Source organism: Pseudochaenichthys georgianus, chromosome 19 (genome assembly GCF_902827115.2).
Source record: "Pseudochaenichthys georgianus chromosome 19, fPseGeo1.2, whole genome shotgun sequence".
Taxonomy (NCBI): domain Eukaryota; kingdom Metazoa; phylum Chordata; class Actinopteri; order Perciformes; family Channichthyidae; genus Pseudochaenichthys; species Pseudochaenichthys georgianus.
The window spans coordinates 4,859,206-4,876,590 of NC_047521.1; the positions used below are offsets into that span (position 1 = coordinate 4,859,206).

The 17,385-nt window shown below is 40.8% G+C and overlaps 1 protein-coding gene across 1 annotated transcript in view; it reads left to right on the top strand.

The window, feature by feature from the left end:
* The first annotated feature begins 724 nt into the window (after nucleotides 1–724).
* gsg1l2b (gsg1-like 2b) overlaps nucleotides 725–17,385 on the top strand; it is a 37,607-nt gene continuing 20,946 nt past the window's right edge. Inside the window, exons 1-3 of the mRNA XM_034107926.1 lie at nucleotides 725–1,140; nucleotides 1,948–1,995; nucleotides 6,754–6,906. Coding sequence (XP_033963817.1) covers nucleotides 837–1,140; nucleotides 1,948–1,995; nucleotides 6,754–6,906 — 505 coding nt within the window. The 5' untranslated portion in view covers nucleotides 725–836. The remainder of the gene's footprint in view (nucleotides 1,141–1,947; nucleotides 1,996–6,753; nucleotides 6,907–17,385) is intronic.

The window sequence follows — 17,385 nt, forward strand, 5'->3', positions numbered from 1 at the left end:
TTTTTGATTGTGCTATAACCCTCCCACATTTTAAAACTTAACTAGGCACACCATGGGGACCATCATCATATCTGTATTATCCTAGAAGGAATATAACATTCTAACTAATAAATTCAAATGGTCAGAGAGAGGTCGAGTGGGTCAATGTACCCCCAGAACAACAGCTCAGGGAAAAGCCTGCCTCCAGTCCCTCAACACAAGAGAACATAATGCTCTCAGGTGTGCAGTATCCGTCAGCATAATGAGGTAATATATGAAAGTGTTTGCCTTGTTGTCAAATATTCATTCTGCACATATTTGCCAAAAGTTCAAAGACTTTGGAATGTTCTAATGTGTTCGTATTTGTTAATAGAGCATGTTAGGAAAACACTGCGTAAGGTTTATAGTTTTATTTATTCCTACTCGGTTCTGTATTATTGGGGCAATGGTAATAAATAAGCCCCTCTTTCTTACTATTACTTTCCATTGTAATTCTCTAGATTAAAAGTAATGATTTAAACTGATTCAAATCTGGACCATTCTATTTTATCTATCTCTTTAAAGTCCCCCAGCTTTATAGAAAGGCGATACTAAATAATGTATGTGGCCCCTTAAAGAGAGGCGTGTGTGAGGGGGTGTGTGAGGTGAGTATCGGGGGTGGCAGCCTACAAAAGGGGAATCAGCAGCGGTGGAGGAGCAGATGTGAGACACACATCGCAGGGGCCAGACCATAATTAGCCGCGGATATACTGCCGGGAATAACCGGATTATTAAAATTTGAGGAGGGATCGAGAGAATTCGGTGGCATACAAGGCTAAGGGATTAAGTTACGCGTTGTCACTCCTCCGGTCGCCGTTATGGGGATAGACCGACGCCGGAGAGCATCTATGGCTCTCACCTTGAACTTCCTGGCTTTGTTCCTGGCGGTGTCGGCTCTCACCACCAGCTACTGGTGCGAAGGGACGCGCAAAGTGGTGAAGCCGTTCTGCACTGGCCCGTTCACCGCCACCAGGCAGTCGTTCTGCATCAGGTTCAACAGCTCCAACCTCAACGACACCAGGCTGGTGCAGTACATCTGGGAGACCGGGGAGGATAAGTACGTGATGAGGAAGTTTCACACCGGGATCTGGTTCTCCTGCGAGCAGAACATTAACATGACCGGTGAGTTTTTGAAAAGAAACCAGCAGCGAGGATGAGTGGGTGCACATCTGGTTTAACACAGATTAGATTTAGTTATCGATCCCAGAAATGTATTTAAAAGTGAAATGTATAATACCATCAGAAACGCACAGCACTATCCATTTGTGCTGAACTGAGAATAAGGATTGTAGGTCTATAAATGTGTCAGAAAGGTACATTTAAAAATGTACAATATTCAAGTTAACATATTGGAGTTGCTTAATAATTGAATAATAATCCAAAAACTAAAAGGTTTTTAGTGCAATATTAAAATTCAGGAAGAGGAAAAACTGTTACTTTTCACATTTAAGAAGATTACACTTTGACACATTGTTTTGCCATTTTGATTGAACGAAACCTCTCACATGCATTGCTGATTTCACTTTCTGTCAGATCTTTTTCAATGTATCGGGAAAATATGGAAATAATCTTACTGTCTCATTTCAAGGTTGATGTTTTATTCTCTGAGCTACATCTTTTAGTGTTGTGTGTGAAAGCTGCTGGTCCCATGGCCCCACCACACTACATGCTGGATTTACGGCTGTTGAGCTTGTTTTCGCACAAGTTGTTGAGCTTGTTTTCGCACAACACAAAGGAAATCCGTTCACAGATTGGATTAAATATTGATTTTGTTTTTGACATCTCAGCTCTATCTGTGGATAGAGCTAGACTTTCTATCTCAATCTGATAATACAGTAATACACGATGGATTTCCTGTCTCACTTATCAGCATGTTGCATAGTGCTTATACACCAACTGTCAATTAAATGTCAAATTATTGTTTTCTAGGTGAAAACTGCAGAAGTTTCCTTAATGTCGCACCTTCAAATGAAAGAGGTAAGCATATTCATAAAATGTTATCACTCACACGCACATAATTCATACATCCTTAGGTCCCCGATTCAAGTAAATGTACGTACCATACGCAGTGTGGACCGGTACCTTGAGAGGTGCCAGTTGGTCCACTGGTTAAACAACCCAGTCTCACGGCATTTTGTGTTATAGTCACGAAATACATTTAATCTATTGATTCGTGTTCACCAACACCATTTTTTTTTCGTGTCACACAGAACGATTTTAAAGGCAATGTATTTCTATTGGTAGTATGTTTCTGCACCACGTCTTTTTGTCCGGTCGGGTCTTGGTTCATAAAAACATTTTCTTACTCAATCAAGCCACGATTATTGTCAGAATACTGAAACCTGTATTTTTTTATTCTTTTGTTCCTTCTAATTTGTTATTATTTGGTGCAGGCACGAAACATACTACCAATAGAAATACATTGCGTTTAAAATCGTTCTGTGTCAGAATACTGACATTGAAATGGAATTGAACATCTTTTGTCACTGTGATGAAATACTGGCAATGCTTGCACCACTGAGACAGTTGTTAGAACATCTGTTGGCTGCCATACTTCTTTCATCTGTGAGCCTACATTAAATCTGAAGCTTTATAAGTAGGCTAACTGTTGATTATTAATAGAATGAATGACTATAGCACGGAGTTAGCTCTGCAGTAGTTAACCCCGGTCTCAAACAAATACATCTTCCTTTTTATCTACATCGATGTTCAAATGTAATACCAAGGCTAAAACAATGTCTCTCGTGTTGTTGTTTTGTTGATCTCTATTAAGAAGTGCGTGATGAGGGGCTAAACCTTTACATTCGTTAGCATTTTTGTCATTCAACTCCTCCTGTTAACAAAATCTTAAAAGATATTTACATTTTGTTCTATGATTTAAAATACGTCTGAGCTTTGAGGTGTCTTGAAAACGGCGGTTACTAACAAGCGACCAAATGAGACCAAACTTCATCACGTCGAACATTAGCCACCTTTAGCTTAGCGGTGGTGATGCGCAGCCATGCAGCATAACGTCCGCTTCTTACTGCCGATTGCTTTTACGTTTGAAAAATCGAAAAACGAATCCAGGCGACCTTTCACCTCCACTTAATTCAATGCATGGTTGCAAGATAAAAATGTGAGTTAATTGATTTAGATACACATTTGAAGTTGCAAACATTAATTTAAAAGTTGTGTTGACGTAATAATGTTGGTAATTACATCAACTTAATATTGTGTGTAATTTGAACTCTGATTTCTGCGTTAAGTGACTTAAAACTAAATTCAAGTTGTAGTAAGTAATGCAATTGGCTTGATAACTTAATTGTTCTACACCTTGAGTTAAGGATTTCAAGTCCACTCCCACTTAACATGCCGGGACAAGTTCCCACAGTTAAGACAAATAGAAATACAAAGGACATTTTAAGGTGAGTGTCATCTGTTGTCATTCAGATACAGCAGATAGCCTTGTAGTTGCACTGTAGGCAAATTGCTGTTTGACCAAAATTAGCAGCCTTTGAACTGTGGATAGTTCTGTGAGAGGATACAAAGTATAGAGGCTACTGTGAGAGTACAAATACTTTGGTTTCTATTGTGCTATCGCTTTTTATTCAAAATGAATCTCGTGAAGCAGATCAAGGATGCTTCTTGAGGTAGGATCGTTATTTAGAGTTGTCATTGAAATGCAAGTTGTTGGCAGTCACCCATTCAGAATATATTCCTTTAGGTCATTTCTCTTTTTTTCCTTTTTCAAAAATAGCACAATACAATTGAAGTACGCAGAGAACTAGCCATCCGCTGCCTTGTCGTGTGCCTTGGAGAAAAGGAAGAGGACCTTTTCAAGGAGTTTAGCGACGTCATTACAAATCTTGAAATCAAATAAAATCCACGGCACAGTGACACAGGACAAAAGCACTGCTCTCTGTCAGCTACATTCTGAAGCATATTGCACTTTTGGCCACACCCCAATCAATAATATCTTAGCAACGTTCAGCGTGGATAGGTGTTGACAGCGATGGCATGGGAAAAGGGATTGTGTAACATGTGAGAAGTGGCTTCTGCTCTTCACCTAACCAGTTCACATGTCGTATGGAACCTGCAAAACAGATGAGAAGGGACACTAAAACTTGCACGGTTGTGATTGACAAAATCTGTCCACATGCATTTAAACACTAGTCAACATATTCAAAAGCACCTCTGTGTGTCTTCAGGACCACATTGCCATGACGACACACACATGCAGACTCAATAGGTGAACACAATAGCAGCGTTGCTTTAGCAGCTGGTAATAATGGCTCTGAATTCGCTAACAGTGACAGTTTAAAAAGTATGCAGTTACCTAATTCATTATCTCTTATGCGCTAACCTATGATTTAATGTGCTTCAAAAGGACATGAATATCGCCTTCATCAGAGACCGGTCCACCCAGGGTCTGACCACACGATGCAGCCATCGTGGTCGAGGGAAACACATGAATGAGCATTCTGCGTTAAATGTGTTCATACTGTTTGAAATGACGACTGTCGGCAGTGCAAACATCTTTGTTACATCTTTTGTGAAATGGATGTGAGATCTGCAGACTGGCGGCCATTGAGAGTTTGTTTCTGTAGTTTTACAAAGACTTTACAGATGTTACATATTTGGCGCTGGTTTTAAAAATGCAAAGGCCTCTAACTTCATGTGATGGCAGCATGTATTAGCTGTGTCCCCGTGTCCCATGGTAATACGGCTAATGTGTTTATTTATTATTTATGGGTCAATTTAAATTTGTGTTATTTATCTTTTTTTTCAAATTGAAATGAAGCTCAGCGCAAGTTCTTTCAGGAAGACGGGGTGTGTATACATTCACTCCGCAGCTGAATATAATCAGCTCATCACAGGCGTTCTCTTTAACCTATTACATTTCACCTCGTTCTCCAGCAGCCAATCAGCGAGCTGCAGCCACATTATAAAACGGTTCTCCTCTCTCCTGCAGTCAGCTGTGAGTTCAGGTGTTCATGCACCTTATCATACTGTGTGGCTTGTGTCAATACATGTTCAAACTAAATGAATTCTCTCCTGATGGAAACATCAGGTGTTGAAATAAACGACTGCAGTTCAAAATAAAAAGTGAATTGCCTAATAGTTTTGTTGTGGAATCAATTAATCTCTTTCTTTCAAGGCAAAAACATGAAAAAGCTAAGAAAAAAACTACACTATTTAATACAATATATTTGGAGCAACTTAATTTATAAATGGTTATCAACTTAAAAACGTGTGTTCACAATGATGGTAATTAAGTACATACAACTTAAAATTCCTTTTAAATCATATGGTAAAACTAGTCGGAAAAACTTCATCTTTTGAGTACTCAACTTCAAAACTTGTGTTTATGCTACCAATTATGAAGTAAGTGGTAATTAAAAACACCTCTGACTGTAGAGGAAAAGCCTTCTCCCCTAACTCAAATAACTTTGTTGCTTTAAGACAATTTCATTAGAAGTTGTCTTAACTCAATAAACATCGATGCAAACTGTTGCGTTGATTTTCTTTGTTGAGCCAAGGCATCTGTTTTTAGAGTGTGGTGTTCAAATGTTGAGATTCTTCGAGTATCATACACATTTGTTCGTCATCGAGTTAGCTTTCCAAATGCAATGGTAAGTCGTTGCCGTTGTCAAAGGAGCCCTTGCGATGCTAACTTCCTTGTTGGCCGACAAAACGTCATCCCTGCAACAAAAACCTTTTTTGTCTACATCAAATTAAGTGTGTACACTTATCCATATTACTTATATATTTCCAGTACTAACAATAGAAATTAATTGAACTCAGAAGAGGTTGACGAGGATTCATTGTAAGGTTATTAAGTTATAACCCAATATACTGTATACAATAGTAAACCCTACATGTGGGCAGCAATGTAAAGGTCTGTAACAGGGCAACTACGTAAGTGATTGCCTCTCCTCAAGAAAACCAAACACTGACCCTGAAAACAAAGAGATCTTCAGACAGCTTAGATGCCAGTGCATTCAGAGGGTATTACGTTCTGTTATCACTGGTCCCCTTATGCTTCACATTCACTTGAGAGCATTTGTCTTTTCTGCCGGTATGATTAAAGTTTTACTTGTATCAAAATGAAAAGATATACTTTAACCAAATGCTTTCAAGACTAGTCTAATAAAATGTTCCTTAATCCCCTCTGCCCTAATTATATGCATTTAATAAAGACATCTGTGTGTGGAATTCAATTGAGAGCAGTTAAAAATAAATCTTTAGCTCAGGGATGAACATTTAAAATTCACTCTAAATGATTCTGAGTAACAGGCACAGTACAGTAGTCCACGTTGTGATTAATTGAGACACATCAGTACCTGCCCTTGGGTGATTCATGCAATTACACCGCTGTGTACATTTATCGGTTTCTAAATCCGCTGATATTTAGTCTCCTCGCTCTCAGACCTGAGCTCCGGATGCTGTCCCTCCCTTGGAGGATGATATATCCTCTCCGTGACTGTGAAGGTTAATGATATGGGTCACTTGTCAACCTCACTCGTCTCCTTCTCGTCCCCATCCTCCTTCTCCTCCAGTCTCTTTCCTCTCCTCTCTTCACCCCTACTTACCCATATTATTGTCCAAGTCCCCATCCCCCATCGCTCCTTTCTCCATTCCTGTCACTACACCCCCTCCGTCATTCCCTCAACCGTGTTCACCCCTGCACCCACAATTTGAATAGGTTTCTCCTCTTTGCTATTCCTTTGCCCTAATCCATTGTATCCACAGGAGTGCTGTGGCTGTGCATTGTTGCTGAGTGCCTATACATCCTCCTGTTGGCCACCGGAGGCCTCCTCATGTCCATAGAGGTGTGTCACTTGGGCAATGTCATCGACGGCCTCAAGCTCAACGCCTTCGCTGCCATATTCACTGTGCTCTCAGGTGAGTAGCTTCATTATTTGTCATATTTGCCATAAAATGAACCACAGTTATAGGATTCAAATCTAAATGTTGAATATACAGCAGATGGTTGCAGTTAACATACACTTACTGAAGTGAGTGAAAACTTAATTTCTTTAGAAGTAGAAATATGTTTTCTTATGTTTCTGAAAGAAACATACTCGTTGTCTTCTGTAGTGTTCTACTAATTGAGATCCCTTCATAGCCAAAATATGACGCAACCTTTTTCAAAGTGCACACATTGTTTAACAACTTTTAGTGATGTGTTGTCTATACATTAAGCATGCTGTTGAGTTTGTATTCCACTCGGAAAGATTAAGCTAGCCACCCAGCTGTATGCGTACTAGCTTCCACCCAGGAATTGGTGGCGAGTTTCCTTTCGTCCATGCTATTTCATCTGAAGCTTCTGCACACTCATTGCCATGTTGTTGTCTTCACTATGGTGCATTCGCACTGGAATTGGGGCTACGTTTCACCTCGTGTTACAGTACTTGAATGTGTGACCAAGGCATCATCCGTTTACTGGAGTCGCTGAAACTAGATGCACCAGAGAGGAGTCGGGGCTGATCTCTATTTACATACTTACAGTAGATACCAACCAAGCCATTGCTGAAATCCTTATCTTGCTGCTATGTGCATGTTGTGAAAGTCCCAGATATGTCGGGAAAGCAAAAAGCTTTGTTTCTGGGTTCATAACATCATCCAAAGACACTCATTGAATTCCACAGAAGTGTATTCACTGCCTCTGGCAAGTAACAAGTCTGCTGAATCAATTGTGTATAATACAGGGGTATGAACCCAAAATGTACATATTTTGCCATCCTTTTATGACAATAAACATATCAGAGAGATTCCAAAATAAATCAAAACATAAAATTCCAAACTACGTAATGATACTGATTAAGCCTGGAGGCTGGAGTAATTATGTTTCAGGTCTTTTCACATGATGGCAAGCAAACCCCTTATAAAATGATTGTTTTGTGAATGGAGCTAGGCTAGGCTAAGCCACCTTGCTCCGTAAACAGTCAAAAATAAGATCCTGTAACATAAATAAACATGAACATCGATATTCCTCCTGTCTCACTCGCTTCATACGCGCCGCTAAATCTGGGTCATTGCACTGCACGTGTCCAGTTTGTCCCTTTAGAACGAGTTGTTCTAGCTAGCGTTAGCTATCACTATCGATACATATCACTAGCTATATTTTATGGGTCCAGATGTAAAATCAATCAATCAATCAATGTTTATTTATATAGCCCAATATCACAAATGTTACATTTGTCTCAGTGGTCTTCACAGTGTGTACAGAATATCAGTATGACAATACGACACCCTCTGTCCTTAGACCCTCTGTCCTTAGACCCTCTGTCCTTAGACCCTCACATCATACAAGGAAAAACTTCCAGAGAAAACCCAGTTTAAAGGGAACATGGAGAAACCTCAGGGAGAGCAGCAGAGGAGGGATCCCTCTCCCAGGACGGACAGACGTGCAATAGATGCCGTGTGTAAATTGAAAAGATAATACATTTGCAACATAGGTAGTCCAAATGTTTGGAAATGCATGTGTGTATAATAGGAAGATGAATCTACGAGGATATCCATCCAGGACCTATGATCCAGGACCACAGCCACGACTCAAGATCCAGCGCTCGCGATCCAGGACACAGGACCGCAGGATCATCCATGACTCCGGATCCCAGCGTATATAGACACCAAAAAGAAAGACATTTGATTTTCAAAACAAACAAGCAGCACATACTCCTGTAACCGCTGCACGCGTACCTACCCGGTGATTCGAGCCACAACACAGAGTAATGTAAAAGGTCACGTAGTAATGTAGGGAGTGCTATACAGAACGTAATGCCTGACAATAATTGGTTTCCAGCTGCTTAACTGTATGGATTTAGGTGTTACAAATGTATTTCTTGCCTACACATATTTCATCATAAGCAGCGCAGGCTTAAGCCCCAAATGTGTTTAGCAAAGCCCCTTATACACAAATCTTTCAACAAACAGGATGGGTATACTGTAAACTTGTAATTTCAGTTAGACTTTCAAACAATTTAGACCTTTGTTCTGTTTCAATGATGGAATATGACCAAAACATATGAGCCCCTTTCAGCCCCTGAGAAGACATCCAGCCAGTTTCCAGTCGGCCTTCTCTCTTGGTGGAGGATTTAACAATGACCTTCTCTCTATAGTATAGTATAGTCTATACTAATCCACTCTGTGAAAACGATCCTGACAACCACAATCTAGACAGTGAATAAGCAGCGAAATATACTCTGCTCAACGGCAACAACTCAAAGCATTTCGCTGACTTTAACATATCAGGCCATTGGGTGAGGAATAGTACACCTGGCTCCAAACTTCAAACATGTTCTTTGATGTGAAAAGTTTGTAACATATTTATTGTTTCGAAACAACCAGGTAGTACAAGTAAAATAGCCTTTAGCCCTAGAGTAGCCTGAATTCTAGGGTGAAAGGAGAGAATCTCACTGTGTTCATCTTGAACCTTAAAACTGAAGTTTCAAAAGATGCAACAATCAGACTGGTCATGGGTAGAGCCTCACATTTGAACTGATGCAGCGATAAAGAGTTTCCTGAAGATGAAGACAGCATTCAAGTTGAAATGTTAAGATGTGATCACCACAACTCATCTCTCTATTAAATTAAACTCCACATTTTGGGAAATGCGCTTATTAGCTTTGTTCAATTAATAAGATAAGTAGATCTATACCACTCCTGTCTATGCGTAGCGATAAATCTGTCTTGACATTTTTTATTACGTCAGACTTCATCTATGATTGACGTTGTCGGCATCTTGGCATCCAGGCTAATCTAAACCCTAACCCTAACCCTAACCCTAACCCACAGCTAGCAGTTAGCAACCTGATATGACACCTATGACCCTAAAAATACATAGCTTTAAGGCATAACAATATATAAACATATTAGTTACAAAAACCAGGCTCTATACTTGTATATGTTTGCTGTTGAGTTGGGCATTTTAACATCGTGGTCTGCAGAGATTGACTCCCTTTTAGAGCCAGCACCAAGTTTTCATTTGAAATAATGCTTTGGGCCTTTGTTGGCGCTGCTCAGCCCGGTAGTTTGTTGCTTGGTCATGACACAATTTAGCTTCCACCTTGTTGTTCAGATTTAGGAGACACAGAGTCTGGCAAGTTTGATAAGGACAAGGAGGACAGATGTTCCTACTTTAATAAAATGGTGTGTTGTGTCCTCATGCGCAAGCACGGGACAAACTCAAATGCGACCCACTAATAGAAAAATTGCACCATAGCACCATTAGAGTTCTTGAACACCACAGGGAGCCTTTTAGCAGCAGCAGAGAGGTTTTCTGTTGAATTGTTTAATCTTGAAGCATCCAGCACGAAGTCTATAAAGGAATGCCCAACACAGTTAAGATAATCTTGTGTTCAACACTTGACAAACTGTAAAGAAACCTTTTTAGAACATTGGATATGTAAACCTTTCTGAGCCCGAGGCTGCATATTGATCAGCTTCGAGTGGAGATGGGATTCTCCTGGTCTGACTTATGCTTTGATTTTGGGCTGAGCGCAGTCAGCTTAGTCCCCTTTGATCTGTTTGACATGTGAAGCAACGAAGAGACTGTTCCTTACTGGTTAAATATCCTTCAAACGTTGGGTTACTTTCTTGTTGCATCATTAGTTTCATGTGACATCTGTTCTGGTTGTACACTTTATTCAGAAATCACATTTCTACTTTATAGCTTTAGGGAACAATAGCGTAGAGTTGTTAGCCTACTTGGAAACAAGTAAGAATCAAATCAGGAATTCTTAGTCAAACTCACACACACCATCCTGCTGACGTAAATACTCAAAAGTACACTACATGTTTATTCATCCGCAGCTGAAAATAGTTGCCAGGCATCTCTGTAGAAGAAACATTTCTTAAAATAGTTTTGTAGCCTAGCAACCTTGTAAAAATCCCAAGAACATTTGCCAGAACTTATTCGGATGTAGGTGCGTTTTACATCTGCCAGTTTCATCGGTTCATGGAGTTGACACAAACTTTTGCATCACAACAGAAATGCACTTCTGCCCATATTTCAGTCATCTAGTCATGGTGTCCTCATCTTTTCATGTTCAGCTGACAGGAGTCAAGCCCAGCATGCTCTCCTGCTTCTGAAGCCTTACAAACTCAAGTTTGAGTGAGTTGTGTTTTCATGGCCTCGCCCTTGCGTTTTGCCCGTTCTCACTTTCAGTGGAAATCTAACTGAACCTCTCAACCTATGCATGACTCACTCTCTGAAGAAGTGCGCTGTGTGTGTAAGGTGAGAGGTGAACCATGTCAAGTTCATACTTTTTATACTTTCAAAAAATATGTTCATTTTGACATTTTCTGTACAGAATCTGTCGCAGCCTGTTGGTTTATTTACAGCTTCCCAAGCCTAGCAGAAATGGTATGGTGCTTTAAAATGTTCAATAGTAAGGCATTTAAAAGTTGTTTCAACATACTTACCCTAACCCTCATTTGTGACGGACTGGGCTTCAAGTGCATGAAAGTAAGCCAATAAGAAAGTGTTTTTAATAGCCACCAAGGATGCACAGTATTTTAACGTTTTGTACGTCAGTTATATTGACAATGAGCTCATTTTAAAATATTCTGTAGAATCTGTAGCAGCCTGTTGGTTTATTTACAGCTTCTCGAGCCTAGCAAAACATGGTGTAGTGTGTTAAAATGTGGAATATTGAGGCATTTAAAAGTTGTTTTTGATAAACAATTTAGATACTACCCAACCCTAACCCTAATTTTAACAGTCTGGGCTTCAAGTGCTCAAAAGCGAGACCATTTCAAAGCTTTCTTTTAGTTGTACTGTATTGGAATGTTTTGTACTTCAGTAATCATCAATCAATCAATGTTTATTTATATAGCCCAATATCACAAATGTTACATTTGTCTCAGTGGACTTTTGTTTGTTGTTTGTTTGTACAGAATATCAGTATGACAATACGACACCCTCTGTCCTTAGACCCTCACATCGTACAAGGAAAAACTTCCAAAGAAAACCCAGTTTAAAGGGAACATGGGAGAAACCTCAGGGAGAGCAACAGAGGAGGGATCCCTCTCCCAGGACGGACACACGTGCAATAGATGCCGTGTGTAAATCGAAGAAATAATACATTTTACAGCGTAGGTAGACCAAATGTTTGGAAATGCATGTGACTATAATAAGAAGATGAATCCACGAGGATGTCAGCAATCTTGTGGGAGCCATCAGGGAAGTAGTATGGTGAGAGTCTGGCAGGACCGCAGGGACAGGTTCAGCCACGACTCGAAGTCCAGGACTCAGATCCAGTGCTCAGGATAGAGGATCCAGGACACACGACCACAGCAACAGGATTAGCCTCGACTCAGGATCCCGGCGTATATATATATGGACACAAAACAGAGATTTGGGGGAAGCTGGGTTAATCGCAACATGAGAGTACACAGGTACAAACAGACAGAAAGGCGAAGTAAGGTCCCCCCCCCGACAGTCCAAGCCTATAGCAGCTAAACTAACGTGTCTACATACATGCACTCCCTTAGGATAGGTAGAGGGAAAAGGCTAGCAAGTAAGAAGTAAGAAACAGAGGTGGAGAGGCACACACAGGGAAAGAGGTCCCCACTGGAACCTTAATTGGAATTGGTGAGAGGTGAGGAGTAGGTCTGTGACTACGTTCCACACTCCCCGGCCGGGATAGGCCTCTCTGCAATCTGTTACCCTCTATTAGAACCTCGAGAGGTCCGAGAGGGGAAAGGTTTTGGATAAAGTTTTAAATATAAGATCTAAGTTTTTAGGATGTAAGTGAAAGAGTAAGAACTAAAATGTATAGGTGAAGAGGCACAACGTATCTACGTCAATGCACTCTTATTAGATTATTTTATTTTATCACTATAAGCTTTATCAAAAAGGAAGGTCTTAAGCGCACTCTTAAAAACGGATAGGGTGTCTGCCGCCCGAACACAAACTGGAAGCTGATTCCTCAAATGTGGAGCTTGATAAGAAAAGGCTCTGGCTCCCATTGTACTTTTAGAGATTCTAGGAACAACCAACAACCCTGCATTCTTGGAACGCAATGCCCTAGTAGGACAGTAGGGTATAATGAGTTCTTTAAGGTAAGATGGCGCCTGCCCATTAAGGGCTTTGTAGGCGAGAAGAAGAATTTTAAATTCCATCCTGTGTTCTATAGGGAGCCAGTGTAAGGCAGCCAGAACAGGAGTAATGTGGTCCCTTTTCCTAACTCTGGTTAGTACACGAGCTGCAGCATTTTGAATCAGCTGAAGCGACTTAACTGACTTCTTGGTACTCCCTGATAATAAAGAGTTACAATGATCCAGCCTAGAAGTAACAAATGCATGGACTAGTTTCTCTGCATCGTTTTGAGGCAAAATATGCCTAATTTTGGCAATGTTGCGTAGATGAAAGAAGGTGGTCCTTGAGATTGATTTTATGTGGGCGTTAAAAGATAAATCCTGATCAAATATAACACCAAGGTTCCTTACAGTCTCACTGGAGGCCAAATGAATGCCATCCATAGTTAGTATATCTTTAAATAATTTGTTTCGTAGATTCTTCGGGCCAAGTACAATAACTTCACGTGGATGACTTCACTTCAAGGTCATCCACGTTTTTAAGTCCTTGAGGCAGTCTTGCATTTTATTTAGGTGATTGGTTTCATCAGGCTTGATGGATAAATATAGTTTGATATAGAGTATCATCCGCATAACAGTGGACATTTACAGAATGATTCCTTATAATATTGGAAGCATATATAGTGTGAACAAAATAGGTCCAAGCACTGAGCCCTGTGGCACTCCATGGCTAACTTTGGTTTGCATGGAAGATTCATGGTTGACACGTACCAACTGGGAGCATTCAGATAGATAGGACCTAAACCAGCCTAAAACAGTTCCCTTTATGCCAACTAAGTGCTCTAGTCTTTGCAATAGGATATCATGGTCGATAGTATCAAATGCAGCACTGAGATCGAGCAAGACAAGAATAGAGACAAGTCCCTTGTCTGAGGCGGTCATTTGTGACTTTAACCAGAGCTGTCTCTGTGCTATGATGTGTTCTAAAGCCAGACTGAAAATCTTCAAATAAATCATTGTTTTTTTAAGTAATCACACAACTGTTTTGCAACCGCTTTCTCAAGAATTTTTGAGAGGAACGGGAGATTAGAAATAGGTCTATAATTGGCTAAAACCTCTGGATCGAGGTTGTGCTTTTTAAGAAGAGGTTTTATTACTGCTACTTTAAATTATTGTGGAACATAGCCTGATAATAAAGACATATTAATAATATTTAATAAAGAAGTGCTAATTAATGGAAAAACTTCCTTTAACAGCTTAGTTGGAATTGGGTCTAATGCTGCGGACGCGGACAGACGCAAACTCACTCCGACAGCAAGCATGAAGCGGTGGACGCGGCGCGAATCACGCGATTGAGGCGATTGAACGGTGCCGCGTAAAACGCGACTGTTCGTTTTTTTTAACTCGAGCGTCAAATTCACGTGACGCGTTCTCGCGGAAGCCAATCAGCGGTGAGGATCTCAGACTGCCTTCACTGACGTTCAACCAGAAAACATCAGCCGTTAGCTGTTAGCAGTTAGCACACAGAGATCACAGCTCATATCTGTTCAGAAACTGGACAAAAGTTAAACAAGTACAAACCACAGACTTTCTGTGTCATGGCGAACAAAGTCGCTGGTTTATTTATGTCTGTAGGCCGTTGTTTTGAGTATGGAATGAGCATATATAACGTTAGCTTAGCCTGGTCGACCCAATCTCCATTCAGAAAACAAGCATTTTAAAAGGTTTTTCGCCTGCCGTCTTATCTGCAGACTTGTCAAAGCATTAATTCATGGTTTTTACTAACCGGTATCAGTATGTTGTTACTTCGGCATAATTTAGAAACGTGTATTATAATTTAATCACGGTAAAATACGTTAATGTTGTTGTAGTTGTAGCTCCCGAGCCAGCGCGTCTTGTTTGAATGATGCGAGTAAACACAGCTGGCAGCCGCGGTGAAACTCGAGCGTTTAGAGCGAAGCGAATATTTGCATCACGTCCGGTATGAACGCACCATTAGACTAAAGCGATGCGATAGGAGCGATTAGAGCGAAGCGATTAGAGCGGAGCGATTAGAGCGGAGCGATTAGAGCGGAGCGATTAGAGCGAAGCGAATATTCACATCGCTAAAATTGAAATCTATTTTGACTGTGGGTTACAGTCATGTTGGCTCCTGTTCGCTTAACCTCCTGATACTCGAAGCAGATTAGATCAATGTTTGGCCATCGTTGAGTTTCTGTCGGCTCAAGTTTTTGCAGTGTTTCCTAAAAAGTCAACACTTTATAGTTCAGCCTTTGAATTGGAGGCGAACACTGTCTGTAAAAGAAATCAATTGGTGCATAACAAATAATAGACGTGAGGAAAAGTAATGACTATGACCAACAGCGCACACACACAGTCTATTTTCATTTTTCTTCTCATCTGGTCATTCATATACTTAGATATTTTTTGGACGAGTAAGAGTTTTGTGATAATTTCACGCAAACATTTTGTTTTAATGTGTGTATTTCAACAATTGCTTGTACATCTAGAGTTCTATGTTTCTACGGTTTACCTTTTTTGAAGATAGAATACTGACCCTCTACACAGCACAGAGGGAACGTGCTATTTTGGCTGTTGGCTGGAGTCTACCATGTTTATTCCGATATGACTTATATGAATGAATTGGCCAAGACGCAGACAGAGTGAGGCAATGCAACAGTCCGCTCTGGGGCGCTACTTCTTTGATGTCTGTTTGGTGTGTCAGGGCCATTTAAACATTTACACTGAGCGACAAAAGTTGGCAGTTCAGAGAGAATGGTAAAATATTTTGGTTGCAACCCAAAAATATCCCTGTGAGATACTGCTGCGAAGAGCCTTACCTACAAACCTTCTGTAAATCCAAAGGTCCTGACTAATTTCCTGATTATAGGACTTCTTTCTGCACTGTAAAAAGATAAGGAGGACTGTTAGCCTCCACATATGTTATTACATCTTGAGTAGCAATAGGGGGAAGTGCAGTTTCTATGATGGGGAGGGGTTAGCTAATCAACTCAAATTCCATTTGATTGGATTTACAACCTGGCCTGACCTGCAACCCGGCCTGAGGATGCACTTGCTCAGCTTCAGGACTGCTTTGAACACACCCAGTGGGATGTATTTGAACACCAACACCAGGTCCTGGCAACCTACACAGAGACGGTATACTGTCCTACATTAAATACTGTATCGACAACGTCACTGTGGTAAAAAGCATCAGGATTTTCCCAAACCAGAAACCCTGGAGGACTGGCCGGGTCCGCATGCTGCTCAAGGCCCGTGACTCAGCCTTCGGGTCAGGGGACAGAGCTCTCTACAGTGCTGCTCGAGCCGACCTGAGGAGAGGAATTACAAAAGCCAAGACAGACTACAAAATAAGGATTGAGGACCACCTCACAAGCAACAACCCTAGGCAGGTGTGGGAGGGCATTAAGAACATAACCAACTACAGGGGGTGTGACACGGCTAGGGTTGCCAACTTCCAGAAATGGAGAAACGGGACACATGCATGTGTCCCCCGCGCGCGCGAAGATTTTCGGGTTTCTGGTGGATTTAGTTACTTTTTTTTGTTACTTTATTTCGGTTTTAGGGTTAGGGTTATGTTATTTAATTATTTGGGGGGAGCCAGCCCCTAGGGTTCGAAAATGTTTTTGGGGGTCAAACCCCCCAAAACCCTCAAAATGCATAGAAAACTATGCATACCTATAACACAATACAAACACAATGATCTTACACCTGCATTAGGCTACTACATCACATTGTACATCAGCATGTTCAAATCGGATAGGTGGGCACTAGGGACATCTGGGCACCTCGATGTACAATTGGCTATTTTGTCCAAAATGTTAAAAAATAAATATTTGAAAAATGGTATTAAGTAATGCAAAGTATACATGATGTGAACATGCACGGTACATCATTATTAGACTTAATGTTATCCTTCAACCAACCATTTTCCCATCAATCAGCTGACTGACTCTCTCTCACTCTCTCTCTCTCACACACACACACACACACACACACACACACACACACACACACACACACACACACACACACACACACACACACACCCAGTGGCGGCTGGTGGAAAATATTTTTGGTGGGGCTATTGATAGAGTGAGTAAAACATTTTTTTTTGGGACAAATGACCCCTTAAATTAGGACTTCTGGTGATGTAATGGCGCGTTTCCAGTGCAGCGTGGAGCTCGCTTTAATGCTGCGTTCAGACCGGACGCGATGCGAATATTCGCTTCGCTCTAAACGCTCCTATCGCATCGCTCTAGTCGCTCGAGTTTCACCGCAGCTGTCAGCTGTGTTTACTCGCATCATTCAAACAAG